The sequence below is a fragment of the Oryza brachyantha genome, chromosome 5 (genome assembly GCF_000231095.2).
Source record: "Oryza brachyantha chromosome 5, ObraRS2, whole genome shotgun sequence".
Taxonomy (NCBI): domain Eukaryota; kingdom Viridiplantae; phylum Streptophyta; class Magnoliopsida; order Poales; family Poaceae; genus Oryza; species Oryza brachyantha.
The window spans coordinates 12430393-12445998 of record NC_023167.2 but is presented as its reverse complement, the minus strand read 5'-3'; the positions used below and the strand labels follow the sequence as shown (position 1 = coordinate 12445998).

General features: G+C 42.1%; 3 protein-coding genes and 1 non-coding gene across 4 annotated transcripts; 2 read left to right on the top strand and 2 right to left on the bottom strand.

Moving 5' to 3' along the window:
• Positions 1–1482: 1482 nt before the first annotated feature.
• On the top strand, positions 1483–2629 carry LOC102709744 (membrane protein PM19L). Its single transcript, XM_006655237.2, has 4 exons — positions 1483–1693; positions 1832–2051; positions 2146–2191; positions 2309–2629. The coding sequence occupies exons 1-4, from the start codon at positions 1567–1569 to the stop codon at positions 2423–2425; spliced, it is 510 nt and encodes a 169-aa protein (XP_006655300.1). The 5' UTR covers positions 1483–1566; the 3' UTR covers positions 2426–2629.
• Positions 2630–7457: 4828 nt separating this feature from the next.
• Positions 7458–7530, top strand: TRNAE-CUC. The gene has a single exon. It is a non-coding gene; the product is annotated as a tRNA-Glu (tRNA).
• A 138-nt stretch (positions 7531–7668) lies between these two features.
• Positions 7669–9975, bottom strand: LOC102709467 (endo-1,3;1,4-beta-D-glucanase-like). Its single transcript, XM_015837528.2, has 7 exons — positions 9568–9975; positions 9171–9192; positions 8881–9004; positions 8582–8672; positions 8333–8422; positions 8110–8210; positions 7669–7963 (listed from the first exon to the last, which is right to left on the bottom strand). The coding sequence occupies exons 1-7, from the start codon at positions 9893–9895 to the stop codon at positions 7820–7822; spliced, it is 900 nt and encodes a 299-aa protein (XP_015693014.1). The 5' UTR covers positions 9896–9975; the 3' UTR covers positions 7669–7819.
• A 3342-nt stretch (positions 9976–13317) lies between these two features.
• LOC102709180 (chitinase 7-like) lies at positions 13318–14941 on the bottom strand. The gene is made up of 3 exons (XM_040524641.1): positions 14381–14941; positions 14129–14261; positions 13318–13960 (listed from the first exon to the last, which is right to left on the bottom strand). Exons 1-3 carry the CDS (start codon positions 14847–14849, stop codon positions 13555–13557), a joined length of 1008 nt encoding a protein of 335 aa, XP_040380575.1. The 5' UTR covers positions 14850–14941; the 3' UTR covers positions 13318–13554.
• Positions 14942–15606: the final 665 nt, after the last annotated feature.

Genomic DNA, 15606 nt, shown 5'->3' with positions numbered 1-15606 from the left:
GAAAAATAGATGTAGTCAAGGTCACTCCACAATTCAACATTCACGGGACTAAACAAAATATCTTGTATATAATATTCATAATAAACTCCTTAAGCAACGAACCTAACAAACTTATTTAGACTAATACATCTATTCCAGAATATAAGCATTTCTAAGTTATTTAAAATTATTTATAAATACTAAGTTTATGTCAAAAGTTGTCAAAAGATCATCTTTTAGTCACTTTAGTGATAAAATTTGAGTATTGAATTAGTTAGATCTCTTTCCAAGTGCTCGATTGACTCTAGAATCATTCACCCTTAACGCTTCTGTTTGTAAGCCCAAATTTAAATTTTTAAACTTAAATTTGGAATTGATTTTAGAGCTTTTTCATCATACATTATTTTTCAATCTTTGCTTTTAGATCGCTAAGAATACTATATAAAATTTTTATTTACAAATTATTGTTCCTTTATATATATGTGCCGTTGGGCTATTTCCTTGTAAAAGCTAAACAATAATCCCCATGGTAATCAATGCAATATTATTTATATCCCATACTATAAAATTTTAATTCTATAAATGGTTATATTTTAAAATAGAATGAGTAATTGATACAACCATCCAAGCAACCCTAATTGTATGCCGGCCCTGTTTCTCTTCTCTACTCCCTATGACCTATGTAAACTATTTTTTTTTTTGCACTAGGTGTAATCTGTATGGAGAAAGCCAAATTTGCAGCAAATTGGATTGAGTTCAGTTTTTGACCAAGCTCGTGTTCAGTTTCGCCCCGACTTGGGCTACAGTGGTAAACATACCTTCAAATATAGTGAAGCGTGGCAACCATGTATGGCAGAGTAAGACCAGTCTTAATATATATTTTATATAGGTGTCATACACATTAAATAGAGTGTCATATTAGTAAAACTTTTGACTTCACAGGATCATTAAATAAAGGAGTTTTATGACATGGGAGAGAAGTTTTATCCCATAAAACTTATTTGACTTGGTTACTTAGTTTACAGTATTGGTAACTATGTCATGCACTGGCCTAACCGCCACCTTGAGCTAACAAATTAATCCCGTATAAATCATACTCAAAAACTATTTTTCTCCACCGAGCTCATCTGATCGAACGACATAGACGGATACCAATCGCCGATTTCACACGAAAGGGGAAAAAAAAAACAGATGCAGTAGCCAGCTCATGTAAACTTACACACAGATACACTTGCGAACAAAGACAAGAACAGATTCTATGCGTGATGATCTGATGATCTCCCTGGATGGATGAGAGATGGAGAATTGGATATTCCTCCCTTGAACTTGAAGATAAGCAAAAGCAGAAATCTCTCCTGATAGCAGAAAGGAATACATACCTGTCTGGCTTACCTACAAAGCAACCAACAAAAGGAGGAAAAATCTGCTGTATTTGGTCTTCCCCAGCTGCAATCTTTTCACTTATAATACTTCACTTTCTAGCGTATATATTGGCTCCCGATCGATCGAAGCATCAGCACAACAGCAGCAGCAGCGCAGAGTGTGTTTTCTCGGGGAGCAGAGTTAGAGGTAAGAGCAAGATCAGCAATGGCGACGGGGGGTCCCAGTTCCATGTCCGCCGGCCTCCTCTTCCTCAACCTCATCATGTACGTCGTCGTGGCCGTCATCGCCGGCTGGGCCATCAACTACAGCATCGACGAGAGCTTCAACTCACGTAAGCGCAGCGCAGATTCCCGCGCGCGTCTGAAATTAATTAACCCTGGACGCACATCACGCATGGATGTGCGCGTACGTGTTGCTGCGTTCGGTTGATGTGTTGTTGCGTTTTTTTGCGTGCGTGGTGTGGATGCAGTGCAGGGGGTGTCGCCGCCGGTGCGGATGTTCCCGATCTACTTCCCGATCGGCAACCTGGCCACGGGGTTCTTCGTCATCTTCGCGCTCCTCGCCGGCGTCGTCGGCGTCTCCACCTCGCTGACCGGGCTCCACGACGTCAGCCAGGGCCACCCCTCCAGCATGATGTCCGCCGCCGCCACCTCCCTCGTCACCTGGACCCTCACCCTCCTCGCCATGGGGTAAGCACCAAGAAGCCCCCGGTCAAAATCCCCATTCTATATATCTTCGATCGATCTGCAGGTTCTCGCGAATTAACACATTAACCAATCGCAGGCTGGCGTGCAAGGAGATCAGCATCGGATGGAGGCCACCGAGCCTGGTACGTAAATTCACCACCAACTAGCTTCTGAACTAATTACCGCGTGTTCCTCGTTCTTGAAGCTGAGCTGAGCTGAGCTGAGCTTGTTCTTGGGGTTCTCTTTTGGTCTCTGTGCAGCGAGCGTTGGAGACGTTCACCATCATCTTGGCCGGGACGCAGCTGCTCTGCGCCGGGTCGCTGCACGCCGGAGCACACGCGGCCATCATACAGACGCCCATGGCGAGCAGAGTGTGAGCACGCGCCGGAGGATTCTGTTAAACAAGACCGTATCAATCTTGGCGACGATTGGTTTCTGGTGTACGCGCACGCGCGCGCGTGAGGATGTGTGGATTATGTTAGTGTGTGTGTGGAACTGTGGATGTGTCTGTGTGCTCGTGGCGAATCTGTTCGTTTGTATTTGTCTCCGGCGGTAATTCTTTTCATTAATTAATTACTGAACTGAAGTTTGTGAATAATTAGGATTTGAGATGATTTGTAACCATGTCTGATTGACTGCGATTACGGACGTGGTTTAATTGTGGAGGGTGGCTGCAGTAGTGCAGTCACGAACTAAAGCTAATCGAAGAGGCTCAGTTGGAGAGCGAGTGAAACTTGAAGGAGAAGAAAGAAGAAGAAAATCAAACGAAACTAGGCGAGTTATTAGCATATTATTAATTGAGTATTAATTATTTTAAACTTCAAAAATGGATTAGTTTAATTTTTCAAAGCAACTTTTTTATATAGAAGTTTTGAAAAGACATGTTGTTTAGGGGTTTAAAAAGCATGCTCATAAAAACAGGTGATCTTTTCTCCCGCTAGCTCCAACGCGAGATTTTCATCTTTTAGCACTCAATTCGCATGCCTTTCATTTTTTACCATCTAATTCGCACGCCTTTCACAATATACCATAGGGGAGTGCGAATTTCTTTATTCCACACCACTTTCTTATCTTTTCTTCTATTTTCTTTTTTTTCCATTTTTTCTTTTCTTTTCAGTTGGATGGACTGTTTTGCCCCTATGTACACCTGCCAGAATACAAGTACTACAAAATTGAGATCGATCGGATCAGAGAAGGGAACTCGATTATCCTTGCCTGCTCGAGGGATCTCGTACTGGCAAATCGCATGCAGCATGCAGATATCGTCGTTTTGCCTCCCCGATACTATCTCCTGCAGGTCGCATACAGATATCCTGGCAGGTGGGCCTAGGGGCAAAACAGTCCATCCAGCTGAAATAAAAGATAAAATGGGAAGGAAAAAAATAGAAGAAAAGATGAGAAAGTGGTATGGAGTAAAGAAATTCGCACTCTCTATGGTATATTGTGAAAGACACGTGAATTAGATGGTAAAAGATAAAAGACATACGAATTGAGTGCTAAAAGATAAAAAATCTCCTCGAACGCAGGAAACGAACGTCGATCGCTCAAAAGTTTTTGTGACCATTTTCAGCCCTGTTTAGTCTTGGAAAATTTTTAGGTTTGGTTGTTACATTAGATATACAAACATACATTTAAAGTATAGTTAAATAATAAAATAAATTACAGATTCTGCCAGAAACTACGAGACGAATTTATTAAAACTAATTAATTTGCCATTACCAAATGTTTGTAGCACTATATTATTAAATCATGATATAATTAGGCTTAAAAGATTAATCTCACAATTACACATAAACTATGTAATTAGATTTTCCCCTAGATTTAATACTCTGTGCATATATCAAATAAGCGTGAGAAATTTTGTTTTGAAAACTAACCAGGCCCTCCATCCATCCCACGCGTGCACGAATGGCCGAGGGGCGTTTCTCAAAGACGGCACGAATCTAAAAGACAGATCGGACCTCTAGAAAGCGAGAGGACGCCACGCCACACGCCGACCCATCTCGCTTTGGCCCAACGAATCCACCCCCCGCCGTCCCCCCACCAACTCCGCCGCCGCCGCCGCCGCCGTGACCGAGTCCCGAGCGCGATGGGCCTGTGGGACGCGCTCTACCGCGTGGTGATGCGCCGCAACGCGGTCTACGTCACCTTCGTCGTCGCCGGAGCCTTCGCCGGCGAGCGGGTACGCCCCCCACCCTCTTCCCCTCAGATCTGTCCGGCCGCCGCGTCGCCGTTTGACCCGATCTCATGTTGCGCTCTCTTGGTTTCGCTGCAGGCGGTGGACTACGGGGTGCACAAGGTCTGGGAGATGAACAACATCGGGGTAATTATCTCTCTCTCTCCCTCCCTCTCCCTCTGTGATGCTCTCCCTTTCTAGGTTTCTTTTTTGTCGCGTGTTTTGAATCGTGGCGTTCTAGATATTGTATTCGTGATCTGAGTAGGGTTCTATCGGTATGTTCGTTGAAATTTTGTTCTCCGTCGTGATGGGAGTGATCCGTTGTGGAAGTGCGAACAATCTATTCGTGGTTTTTGTTTGTGCAAAATGAGGAACAGCCACGCGTAGAGATTGTTTGATCACATTTCGTGCTACAATAGTTGTTTGTTTAGGATTTTTCTGTCTATAAATTGGTACCTAGCAATATCTTTGTTCTGGTTCTAGAATTCCTTGAGGATTCTCCTTTTCTTTGTGAAACAAGAGGGTGACCTGCTTTGATCGTTACTTGATCAAAATCCTTATGATGCAATGTTTTTTTTTTTTTTTGCCATGCCATCGAATTTAGATGGCGAAATCATAAAAAAAACTGAGGCTACACCGTAGTATTTTTATTGTGCATACTCGAATTCACTTTAGAAATTTCTGCTTATCAGTTATTTGTTGGTATTATGCTAAACAACATGTTGTGAAGTTAAAGTCTAGAATCAGCGATGTTGTGGCATGCTTCATAAGAAAAGTCTATGTATTTTGATCATGGCTCAGGATCCTGCTGGTAGCTGCTATACTCCGAAAATCACCATCTAGGAATCTGAAACCTGCATGCATTGTGTTCTGCTTGACTTAAATGTATTTCCTATGCCACATACACATAGCATGGATGAACATGGTTCAAGAAGGCACTAGGTGCTAGTTGGGTGGCTACCTGGTGCTTAGCGCCTAGACCTGCTGAGACTGCCTAGGGGGCAGGGGAAAACAATGTATTCAAGCATAGGGGAGGGTACATAGAGCAAGTTAGGACTTAGGAGGAGCACTTGTTTTTCACGCCAGCCATGGGCCCATGGTGCAATCTAGAGGGAGGGAGATGGAGCAAAAGGAGAGGGAAATAGGGTAAGGAGAGGAAGAGAGACGAATTTGAAGGAGGGTGAGGACGACACTGCTTGTTTACCCTGATGGTAATCTCGTTCTTTGCTGTGGTCACGAGAGACAGAGAAAGGTGAGGGCGGCTGGTGGTAGCAAGGGGGAGAGGGGATCAATGTATAGAGAAACTATATAGAGTGCCTCCTCATGGTGCAAGTGGACATTGAGCTATCACAGCCGTTCGATACAACTCATCTCACCAGCTGTAGTACTTCCCTCTTGATGCCCAAGCCTGATGACGCCACGTGAAACAGAGCATCAAGCAGCGCCATGCCCTGTGAGCTCATCCAAGCCCTGCTGCTGCCTCCATGTGAGCTCCTCCGATCCTCACTGCCTCCCTGTGCCACCTCTGCCTGCCCCCACCAAGCAGGGGCTATCCCCACCGAGGCGGGTAGCCCGCCTAACCTGCCTACAAGGGCAAATCGTGGCGCTGAGCCCCTGCCTGGTGCTGAATCGCCACTGAGGTGGTGCCTAGACCCAATTTTTAGAAGTTGTGGATGAATCTTTTTACCAACAATAGTTGTGCAGTTAAGAAAGTAGGACTTGTGATGCACTTGATTTTCTGTGCAAAATTTGTTGACGAGCAAACTTGGTAAATTGCTTTGGTTTATTTACTGGATGCACTACATGAAACTATATAGTATGATTATACTTCAACTTATAAAATACAGCAATTATGAAGGAAAACTGTGTTTCGAATGGCACTGATAATTTGGTGAAGCCCATGTGAATATAATACATAAATGTATGTACCAAAGTATATGGAATCTGTTTTATTCCAAAGTGGAGAGTGAACTGTCTTGAGGGGATTCACATTGGTGAATACCCCATACGGAATATACATATTGATTTTGCTATGGACAACTTTCTGGTTGCAGATGCATATTTACTACATTTTTATCTAACATAGTATTGCATCTTGTTTGTGTTTTTGTCTATGCATGACCTTTGTATCGTATGCAAATATAACATTATGACGTGTCCCTCCCTATCTTCATTGTCTGCATTCCACATTTCCACTGCCCATACCCTAGAGTGATTTGGTGAAATGTGTACTCGATTCAATGATTTTCCCTTCTTTTTTTCAGCTTAGAGCAATTTTCTTATATACTCCCTCCATGTTTTATTATATGATGCCGTTGACTTTTGGATATATGTTTGACCATTCATTTTATTCAAATATACAAAATTATAAGCCACACTTAAAGTTCCTATAATAATAAATCAAATTATAACAAAATAATTAATAATGATTTTTTTTGAATAAGACGAATAGTCAAACGTAAATATAGAAGTCAACGGCGTCATATTAAAAAACATGGAAGGAGTAACTCCTTTATGTATACATTGCTACCCAATAATTCTGAGTTTGGACCTAGCTTAACTCATCGTTTTAGATGCAGATTGCCTCATTGTTACCCTTATTCATGTGCAATACTGTATAGCTTAATTTGTTTTTGAAAAACCCAAATCCTCTGTTGATATAGTCTGTTTGCTGAAAATGCAGAAAAGGTACGAAGATATATCAGTTCTGGGGCAAAGGCCGGCCGAGTAGAACAATGAAGCTCAACACATTATCTTGCTTTACTTGAAAGTAGACAACTCTTTTAATCTCATTTCTTCTGCACAATAAGCAATGTAAAACCCCTATCTCCGTTTCTGAGAGTTGGCACTCGATTCATTCACTCGGAACGTGATCCGTGAATTTTGAGATGCATTTGTGAAACCTTTTCGGTATCCATGTGATTGTGCGCACTGGAATCAGTTGAAAACTATCCAAACTCCCCGGAATGAAAGTTATTTTGCTGTTTTTTTTTTTTTGGTAATCAGCCATTACGACTTTGGATCGCTTTGGAATCAGATGAAAACTATTCAATCTTGGAACGAAAAATATTTTGAGGTTTTGTTTTTGTTGATATATACTATACGTACTTGTTACAGCAGCATGACATCGTACGTACGATTCAATGACAATGAGCACTGGTCAGAGACGCGGTACAATGTCAAGATAGGCCACCATATCTACTCAAGTTTTTGTAAAAGACTACTTAGAGCAATCCGTTGTAGTCTAGCTGGTTAGGATACTCGGCTCTCACCCGAGAGACCCGGGTTCGAGTCCCGGCAACGGAATTTTTTTTCCAATCTTCTTTTTTTGGTTTACTGCTTACATCACGTATACTTTTCTTTGAAATATGAAATATACATCACATATACTTAATAAGGGAATTGTGATAATTCATGATTTAGGGAATTTCTGAAACCAGGTGCTTTAGAGAATTTTGATAATTATGTAAGCTGCACAATTAATTTCTAATTTATCGGATACATCAGGGGCTCAGGGCAGCACATAGTAGTCTTTTTCTTATTTATTGGATGTATCCAAGTCCAAGGATTCGTGCAGCTGAAGCTCCCAGCTGTCTCAGAGTTTCAGATACTTGTCGAACCATTTAACCATGTCAACTCGAGCTTCGTCTGCAGTTCTGACGGCGAACGGATCGCTGGTGTTGTATCTGCAAGCGAAGCCATGGGGTGCCTTCGGAAAGATCTTCACGAAGTGATCAACCTGCAACCACACGAGTGTTCACGCTAAGCTAACTTTGGTTAAGTTAAACTTAAATCATCTGAACATGGTTGCAAATTAATCTGTAAATGCAATTACAGCCGATGATTTAAACCGGGTATAAAAGTGAAATCAGTTGGAACTTTTACCCTTTTGTTCTTATCTAAGGCATCCTCAAACTGGTGCGCTAGCTTTGGTGGAGACAAAGTATCAAGCTCACCTCCAAGAATTTCAATGGGGATTTTAACCTCTGAACATCACCAAAAAAAAAAAACTCAGAAAGTTTAGAGACAAATAACTACTGAACAGTTTAGGATTTTAGGGTTAAGTTTTGCTAAAATGAAGAAGAGATCAATATATTATATTCTGTACCGTTCATGTCTTCCACAACCACTAGCGCAGGATGCGAAATGACTGCTACTTTGGTTTCTTTGGTTTTCGATATTTCCGTGGCCACCTTTCCTGTTGAGAATTAAAGAGAAAAGTTAAGATACTGAGTTGGAAGGATGAACATGCATCTCTGGCACAAAAAGGAAAATAGAAGAAAGGAGATTGATTCAGATTTACGCAATAAGAAAGCAAAAACTTTTAGTGTTCATGTTGTTTAACTGAATGACTCACCACCCCAGCAATAGCCTCCGATCCCAATAGAAGACATCCCATCTTTCTTCATAGCCGCAATAAGGGGTTTAGTCTTTTCAGCTGCTTCCACCTGCGCAACAGCAACCAACAATACATAAATTTATCCTTCATGTTCTGAGATTGGGTGATTCAGTTAACATTCATATGATAAAAATTGCATTAGAACATGGACGAGTTTTTCATCAAATAATTTCTTAGTGTACGTTCTACTGTTCTCAGTAATGTAAAGTAATCAAGAGGTAAAATACATGAAAGGCATGGTGACCAAAGAAACAAACCGGAGAGTGAGTCTTGATCCACTCCTCAAATGGCCTCGCCGGATCATCCGTGTAAGGGTCTCCGAACAACAAATCAGGAACCACAACGCAGTATCCACGAAGCGCAACTTTGTCCGCTATTTTCCTTCAACTCAAGCAAAAAAACGAAAACATGAAAAAAATAGAAAACATGAAAAAAACGAAAAAACATGGAAAATAAAAGTGAGTTCATAAGGCGAGGCGGCTACACGAGACGAATTTGTGTAATATATATTCATGGAGTATTTAGAAAATAACTTGTGAGTACGTACCTCAGTTTTGGTGCTCGGAAACCTGCAAAAGATGAAGTGCCAACGACGTCAGCCATAATAAATATTTCCCGTATTTTAATTGATGATATCATTAAATTTTTATTCATAAGTTTGATCATTTATCTTATTTTAAAAACATATAAATTTATTTTATTTTGATTGAACTTATTACTAAATATATTTTAATTATAACTTATATTTTGTATATTTATATAATTTTTTGAATAAGACGTGTGATCAAGTTCAACAACTTCATGCTGCGGAAGGAGAGAATTTTATCAGATGGTACGGACAGTGTAACTACTCTCGTGCTATCGATCCTAACTTAGGTAGTACTAAGTACTGGCTATCATCTCCGGGTTCCGGGTAGGCAAGCGGCATGCATGGATGCACTGACCGTAGTAGTCGGAGACGAGGATGACGGCGAGGTGGAAGCGGCGGGAGCCGGTGACGTAGGCCTCCAGGCCGCCGTAGTCGTGGACGACCTCGCCGGCCTCCCCGCCGGTGTTCTCCGTCATGTTCGGCGGGTTCTCCAGGCACGGGTGGTGCTTCGACGTCCGCGCGCGCGACGACGACACCACCGAAGGGGACGGCGATGGCGACGGGGACACGTGCCATCCCGCGCCGCCGTTCTCCTCGGCCGAAGCGGCGGCCACGGCGACGGCGGCGAGGAAGACGAGGAGGCAGCGGGGCAGCGTCGGCGTGATTCCGGCGTCGTCGCCCATGGCGAACTCAGTACGGCAAATATTTCAGTCGATCGGCCTGCGTTTCGATCAGGCCCTTGATTGATTGATTCGTTGATCCACGAAGTGCTCCGGATGGTGATACATACATATATACATATATATAATATGAAAATTAGATCTAACAGGTGTAGCTACCCCTGCACGTTCATGATGAAAAACATTTTCATAACTATTTCTGCTTCCATCCAACAGAAAATATAAACACTATTAAATCTCGTATGAATTATACAACTACATGTACAGAGCTCGTACTTTCTATTAGAAAAGAGAAAAAAATATGTATACTTGTGTAGCTACTCGCTTCACGTCTAAGATATATATATATATCGGGACACGAAATCAAGAACAATGTCAATAGGCTTTAAAAAAAGAGAGAGGAAGGAACAGTGTTAATTGTGCGCACATACTACATGGGTGCAAGATGGTCAGACATCAACGGCGCGGCGCAGGATACGCACTGTGCACCATTATTCAACAAAGTAATGCTCTAGAGCAAGTACTATAGTAAGTCTTTTGAACACAAACACTAAAATGACGCGTGGAATTAAATGGTGAGGTACTGTACAGAAGAGAGGTGATAGAATAAGTCACCTCTCATATAAAGAGTAACTTCTACTCAATGTTCAAAAGAAAAAATAAAAATAATATATTGATTAATCATTTGTTAAAATCAATGTGCTAAAAGTAGTTTAGAGGTGATATGTTATTTATGTGACATTCATCTTTATTATAAAACTTACTTTTAAGAAACAAACATCCAATCATTTTGCTTTTGCTCATGGTTATAAGACAAAATTTAAATTTCCATTTTTAAATTTAGAATATAATTTTAGATTTTTCACTGTAGCTTATTTTTTAGTCTTGGTATTTAAATCGCTAAAAATATATATACATATGCAATTTTTATTCATAGATTAATTTTATTTATAAATATGACGTTTGTTTTTTTTTAAAAAAAATATCAAACAATCAGCCAAAATGTGCATGCGCGATTACCCGTGCGTCATAACTTCGTCCACGTCGCTCGACCGCACGCACGAATCGGAGCTTACACAGTTTGACCATTTTATGAACATTATTTGTTAGAGTAACATGTTATCTAAAAATGTTTGGACTAGGATAAAACATCCCTCTCTTAATGTATAGTTTTATCTATTATTGTTTTCTAAGTTACATGCAAGACATAAGCTATCTAACTCTGCATATATGGTTTATCTCTTTTCATTAATATGTTACCATATCATAAAAAATACACCCTATTTGCTGTTCATACAACTTTCACCGAGACCGGTGTTACACGGCAGGGGTGTGACCGAAGGTTGTACTACGTGGCTTTTAGAGCGAGCGAGAGCGTAGCAACGGCGGTACGTAGCTAGCTAGGTACGTTACGTACGTACGTACGTACGTGTGTGGCTTGCAAATGGAAACAAAAGCTAAGGTTTTGTTTAGTTTTTAAAAAGTTACTCTAAAAACATCGTATCAAATCTTTGGACATTTAAATAAAGTATTAAACATAGATAAACTAAAAAACTAATTGCACAGTTATGAAAGAAATCGCGAGATGAATTTTTTGAGACTAATTAGTCCATGATTAGCCATAAGTGCTACAGTAACAAATATGTGCTAATTACGGTATAATTAGGCTCAAAAGATTTGTCTCGCGGTTTCCAGACGAGCCGTGAAATTCATTTTTTCATTCGTGTCCAAAAACCGCTTTCAACATTCGATCAATCGTCTGATGTGACATTTCTAAATGTTGCCATCTAAACACCCCTGTACACCTAACACGCTCCGAAAAGGGAGAATACAATGCATACATAAACAAGATGTGTTTCCGTACGTACGGCGATCCATTCGACGAATAGAACGGAAGTACTGGGTTTCTGACTTTCTGTCCAACAACAACAAGAAATTTGCTCTCAAACAGGGATGAAGGGAAAAAAAAACTCGTGGACGAGTGAGGAGCTTCACGCCGGCAACATATTCTACCGCTCCACTACCCTGTGATTTTTTACCTTTTTAAATAAAAACACTTTAAATTATATACCAGTTATAGACTTATAGTTACACATACTTTATAGTTTTTTTGAAAAGACTAGATAATATATTTTTTTGAAAGTAGATTTCTTTTTGTTGAAAGTTGTACAGTTATAGTTGACAGAGAATAAAAGGTTCACGAGACAAAATGGAGAGACCAATAATAAAAGTCTAGTGGAGGAAAACATCAGCAACGCTGTAAATTTGGCCCGTGAGCCAACAAGTCACGCACCCGGCCCGTCCACCGAAATAGCAACCCCCTCTAATTACACCACACCACGCCCCACCGTACATGGTCTAGTTCCCTACGTCCTGCGACCAGGTAACTGTTCTAAAATCTTAACTAGACATCTTCTCATATAGTGTACGTCGTCTAAATGGGTACTAACATTTTTTGTAAAGATAGATTAACATTATCTCTATTTCATAAATTAAGATGTTTGATTTTTTTAACATTTTACCATTCGTCTTTGAGATTTGCTATCGTTCAATAAAAAGTACCTCAAGTTACCGGTACGTGGTACCAAATCGTTTCTGATCGTTGGATTTAACAGTGCATATCCTACTTAGCTAGATCCAATGGTAGGAAATGATTTAGTAACTTGAGTTACTGATACCTCGAGATACTTTTTATTGGACCAGAGCAAATCTGTTCGTCTTATTCAAAAAGTAGTACAAATACAAAAAATGATAAGTTGTGGTTAAAATTATTTCGATAATAAACTAAGTCACAAACAAAATAAATGACATTTTCATAATTTTTTGAATAAAAAAAATAATGATCAAACATTAAAAAAAAGTCAAACATCTTACGTTACGAAATGGATAACGTAACGGAGGAAGTACTAAATATACAACTCGATAAACATATGAGTTTAAATATATCTTCAACAAATTATAAAAAAATATATATATGACCGTGAATATACGTATATTATTAAGAGTTTAAATTTTTTATTTTTGTTATAAATTATAGAAAATATATTTAAACTTGCATGTTGGTGCAGTGACATATAGAATATTAATATATTTTATAATTTTTTTAAAATTATTTTATAACTATTTAGTTGACATGAGTGACGTTCTATCGAGAGTTTAGAATCTAGGTGCAGTTGCGAACAGCGCGAGTAAGATTTTCTTTAATGAATTAACGTTGGCGAGGATCCGACGATGCCCGGCGAGGTGGCGAGAGGTGCTCGAGGCTGGCGCTGGGTATCTCTTCGGAAGGCCGGAGGCTGCAGCTGCCATTGGATTCCTCTTCTGCTCTGTTGGTAAGCTCTTCCTCGATTCTTCCATCATTACAGGCTTACAGCGGTGCCAAGAACAAGCAGGAGCCGTCGCTACCGGATCATACCATGAGGAAATACGTTCAAGAAGATCGACACTACTTTATTCATACCATGATCATGTCATGAGACCATGCATAATACATACGGGCTTTCACAGATCCATGAAGAATTCCTCGCCCGAAACCACAGCATACGTAGCAAACTCGCTCGCTCGCTCCGGATGCAGAGCGGAGCGAACGTGTCGTACGCGCGCCGTACGCGGCGCGCAGTTTTTTATTCGGGGCCGGCACGGGCACGGCGGCACAGAGATGTCTAGTTCGCCGCCGCCGCCGACGACGACACGATGTCCCCGTCGAACGGCGCCTGGCCGTGGCAGTCCAGGTTGGGCCCGTAGCTGACGCCGAGCACGTCGCAGTAGCGCCTGTAGAAGGCGGCCCGGTCGGCGCCGCCGTCGCCTCCGGCGGCGCACTGGAGCCCGCCGGTGAGGATGTTCGTGGCGAGCCCGTAGCCCGGCGCGCGGCCGGCCGCGCGGTCCGCGGGCGTCGGAGCCCACTGCCCCGTGACGGCGGCGTGGGGCGACGGCTGGCCCGCGGACCGTGGGGTCATCCACAGCCACAGCGCCGTCTTGAACGCCACCGTCGGGTCCGTCGCCACCAGCTCCGGGCTGCCCAGCAGGTCGGCGCCGATCGCCTCCCCGGCCGCCCCATAGTTGTAGTTGCTGAAATTGAAATTGAAATTGAAATTTACTTTTAGATACTTCTGGTTATTTGAATCATCCTGGCTGATTCAAGCTTCGAAATTGAACTCTCGTTCTCGTCGATGAAAATTGAGAATATCTCGTTTATTCTTGCGATATTTCAGTGTTCGAATCCTCGAGTTCTCTTACTATGCGATTTGCATTGGCCCGCGTGCGTGGTATGCTTTGCCGGGAGCGCACGGCCAGCGCGCGTTCGGCACGCAGAAGTCTGACGTGGCACCCTCCACCTCCTTGTAGCAGTAGCCCCACGAGTAGGGCCCACCTGCAGTGACACATGCGTTCTCATGTATATGACTTCCAGTATGTATGTACGTACGTACGTATACTTGTGGCTGTACTGTACGTAGTATATTCTACTGTACAGTATGTTTACGCGCGAACCAAAGGTGGCGTGGGAAGTCTGCGCCAGGAACGCGGCGACCTCCCGCCTCCGGGCGTCGGCGTCGCCCGTGGCGGCGAAGGCCGGGAACGCGCCGGCCGCGGCGACGAAGGCGCGGTAGGTGTAGAACCCGCGGGCGGGGCACGCCGCGTCGTCGCGGTGGGACAGCATGCGCTCGAACTGGTCCGCCGTCACGACGGACGCCACGCCGGCGCGGCCCCCGCCGCCAGCTCCCTGCACGGGCACGGGCTCGCCGGCGCGGCACTGGCTCTGGCAGCCGCCTTTGCAGTACTCGTCGCTGAGGCCGCACCATCCCCACTGGCTGCAGCAGAGTCTGTTGGGGCACCGCGCGCCGCGGGCCTGCCAGCCGCACTGTTCGGCGCGCGCCGTCGCCGCGGCGCAGGTGAGGACTAGCACGGCCAGCGCCAGGGCCCGCATGGCCACCAGGTTTGCAGCTCTTGCTGCGATCATGACCAGATGATTCTCTCTCTCTCTCTCTTTTGCACTAGTTTTGACTCAGTAGGCACTGTCTGGCTAGTGATGAAGACACAAACTGCATGGCCGTCCTATATATAGAGGTCATGCATTCATGGGCAGAGGAGTGTGCTCGCATCTCAGAGTCACTTTAAACTCTCGCGGAGACGTTCTCTTATTTGTTACATGATATCTAGTTATTAAAAAAATTATAAAGATAAATTAATATGAGATATATCAGTACACAAACCCATTGGTTAAAATATGAATTCTACAATATATAATAAAAATAACAAATTAAACTTTAAATAGTATACGTATACTCACAATCATATATTTGTTATTTTTATTATGTATTATAGAAGTCATATTTGAACTTGTATATTTGTGGAGTTGTATATTTACAATTAATCTATCTTCATAATTTGTTTTTAATTTTTTAATAATTATTTAGATAACACGCAATAAATAAAGGGATATCCCTAAAAGTTTAAAACAATTTCCCCTCGCATCTCGACATTAGTTTTATTGCGGATGACTAGATCGATGGACATTTGATCAGTCTGGAGCTATCTGGCTTAATACTCTCTCTTCAGTTTTTAATGTGTGACAATTAATACAATTTATTTTTAAATATTTGTTTAATCACTTGTCTTATTCAAATTTATATGCAAATTATAATTCATATTTAATGCTCTTTTGATAATAAAACAAATCATAATAATATAAATAATAATTATGTAATTTTTTTAAA

What these genes read in the sequence shown, in the direction of transcription:
- LOC102709467 (XM_015837528.2), bottom strand. Translation starts at nt 9,895, where the DNA reads ATGGGCGACGACGCCGGAATCACGCCGACGCTGCCCCGCTGCCTCCTC. An exon ending in GGATCAAGACTCACTCTCCG is followed by an intron (nt 8,673 to 8,880) that starts GTTTGTTTCTTT and finishes GCTGTTGCGCAG; the next exon opens with GTGGAAGCAGCTGAAAAGAC. An exon ending in CCTTAGATAAGAACAAAAGG is followed by an intron (nt 7,964 to 8,109) that starts GTAAAAGTTCCA and finishes GTGTGGTTGCAG; the next exon opens with GTTGATCACTTCGTGAAGAT.
- LOC102709744 (XM_006655237.2), top strand. Translation starts at nt 1,567, where the DNA reads ATGGCGACGGGGGGTCCCAGTTCCATGTCCGCCGGCCTCCTCTTCCTC. An exon ending in CGACGAGAGCTTCAACTCAC is followed by an intron (nt 1,694 to 1,831) that starts GTAAGCGCAGCG and finishes GTGTGGATGCAG; the next exon opens with TGCAGGGGGTGTCGCCGCCG. An exon ending in GATGGAGGCCACCGAGCCTG is followed by an intron (nt 2,192 to 2,308) that starts GTACGTAAATTC and finishes GTCTCTGTGCAG; the next exon opens with CGAGCGTTGGAGACGTTCAC.
- LOC102709180 (XM_040524641.1), bottom strand. Translation starts at nt 14,849, where the DNA reads ATGATCGCAGCAAGAGCTGCAAACCTGGTGGCCATGCGGGCCCTGGCG. An exon ending in GACTTCCCACGCCACCTTTG is followed by an intron (nt 14,262 to 14,380) that starts GTTCGCGCGTAA and finishes GTGTCACTGCAG; the next exon opens with GTGGGCCCTACTCGTGGGGC. An exon ending in GGGCCAATGCAAATCGCATA is followed by an intron (nt 13,961 to 14,128) that starts GTAAGAGAACTC and finishes TTTCAATTTCAG; the next exon opens with CAACTACAACTATGGGGCGG.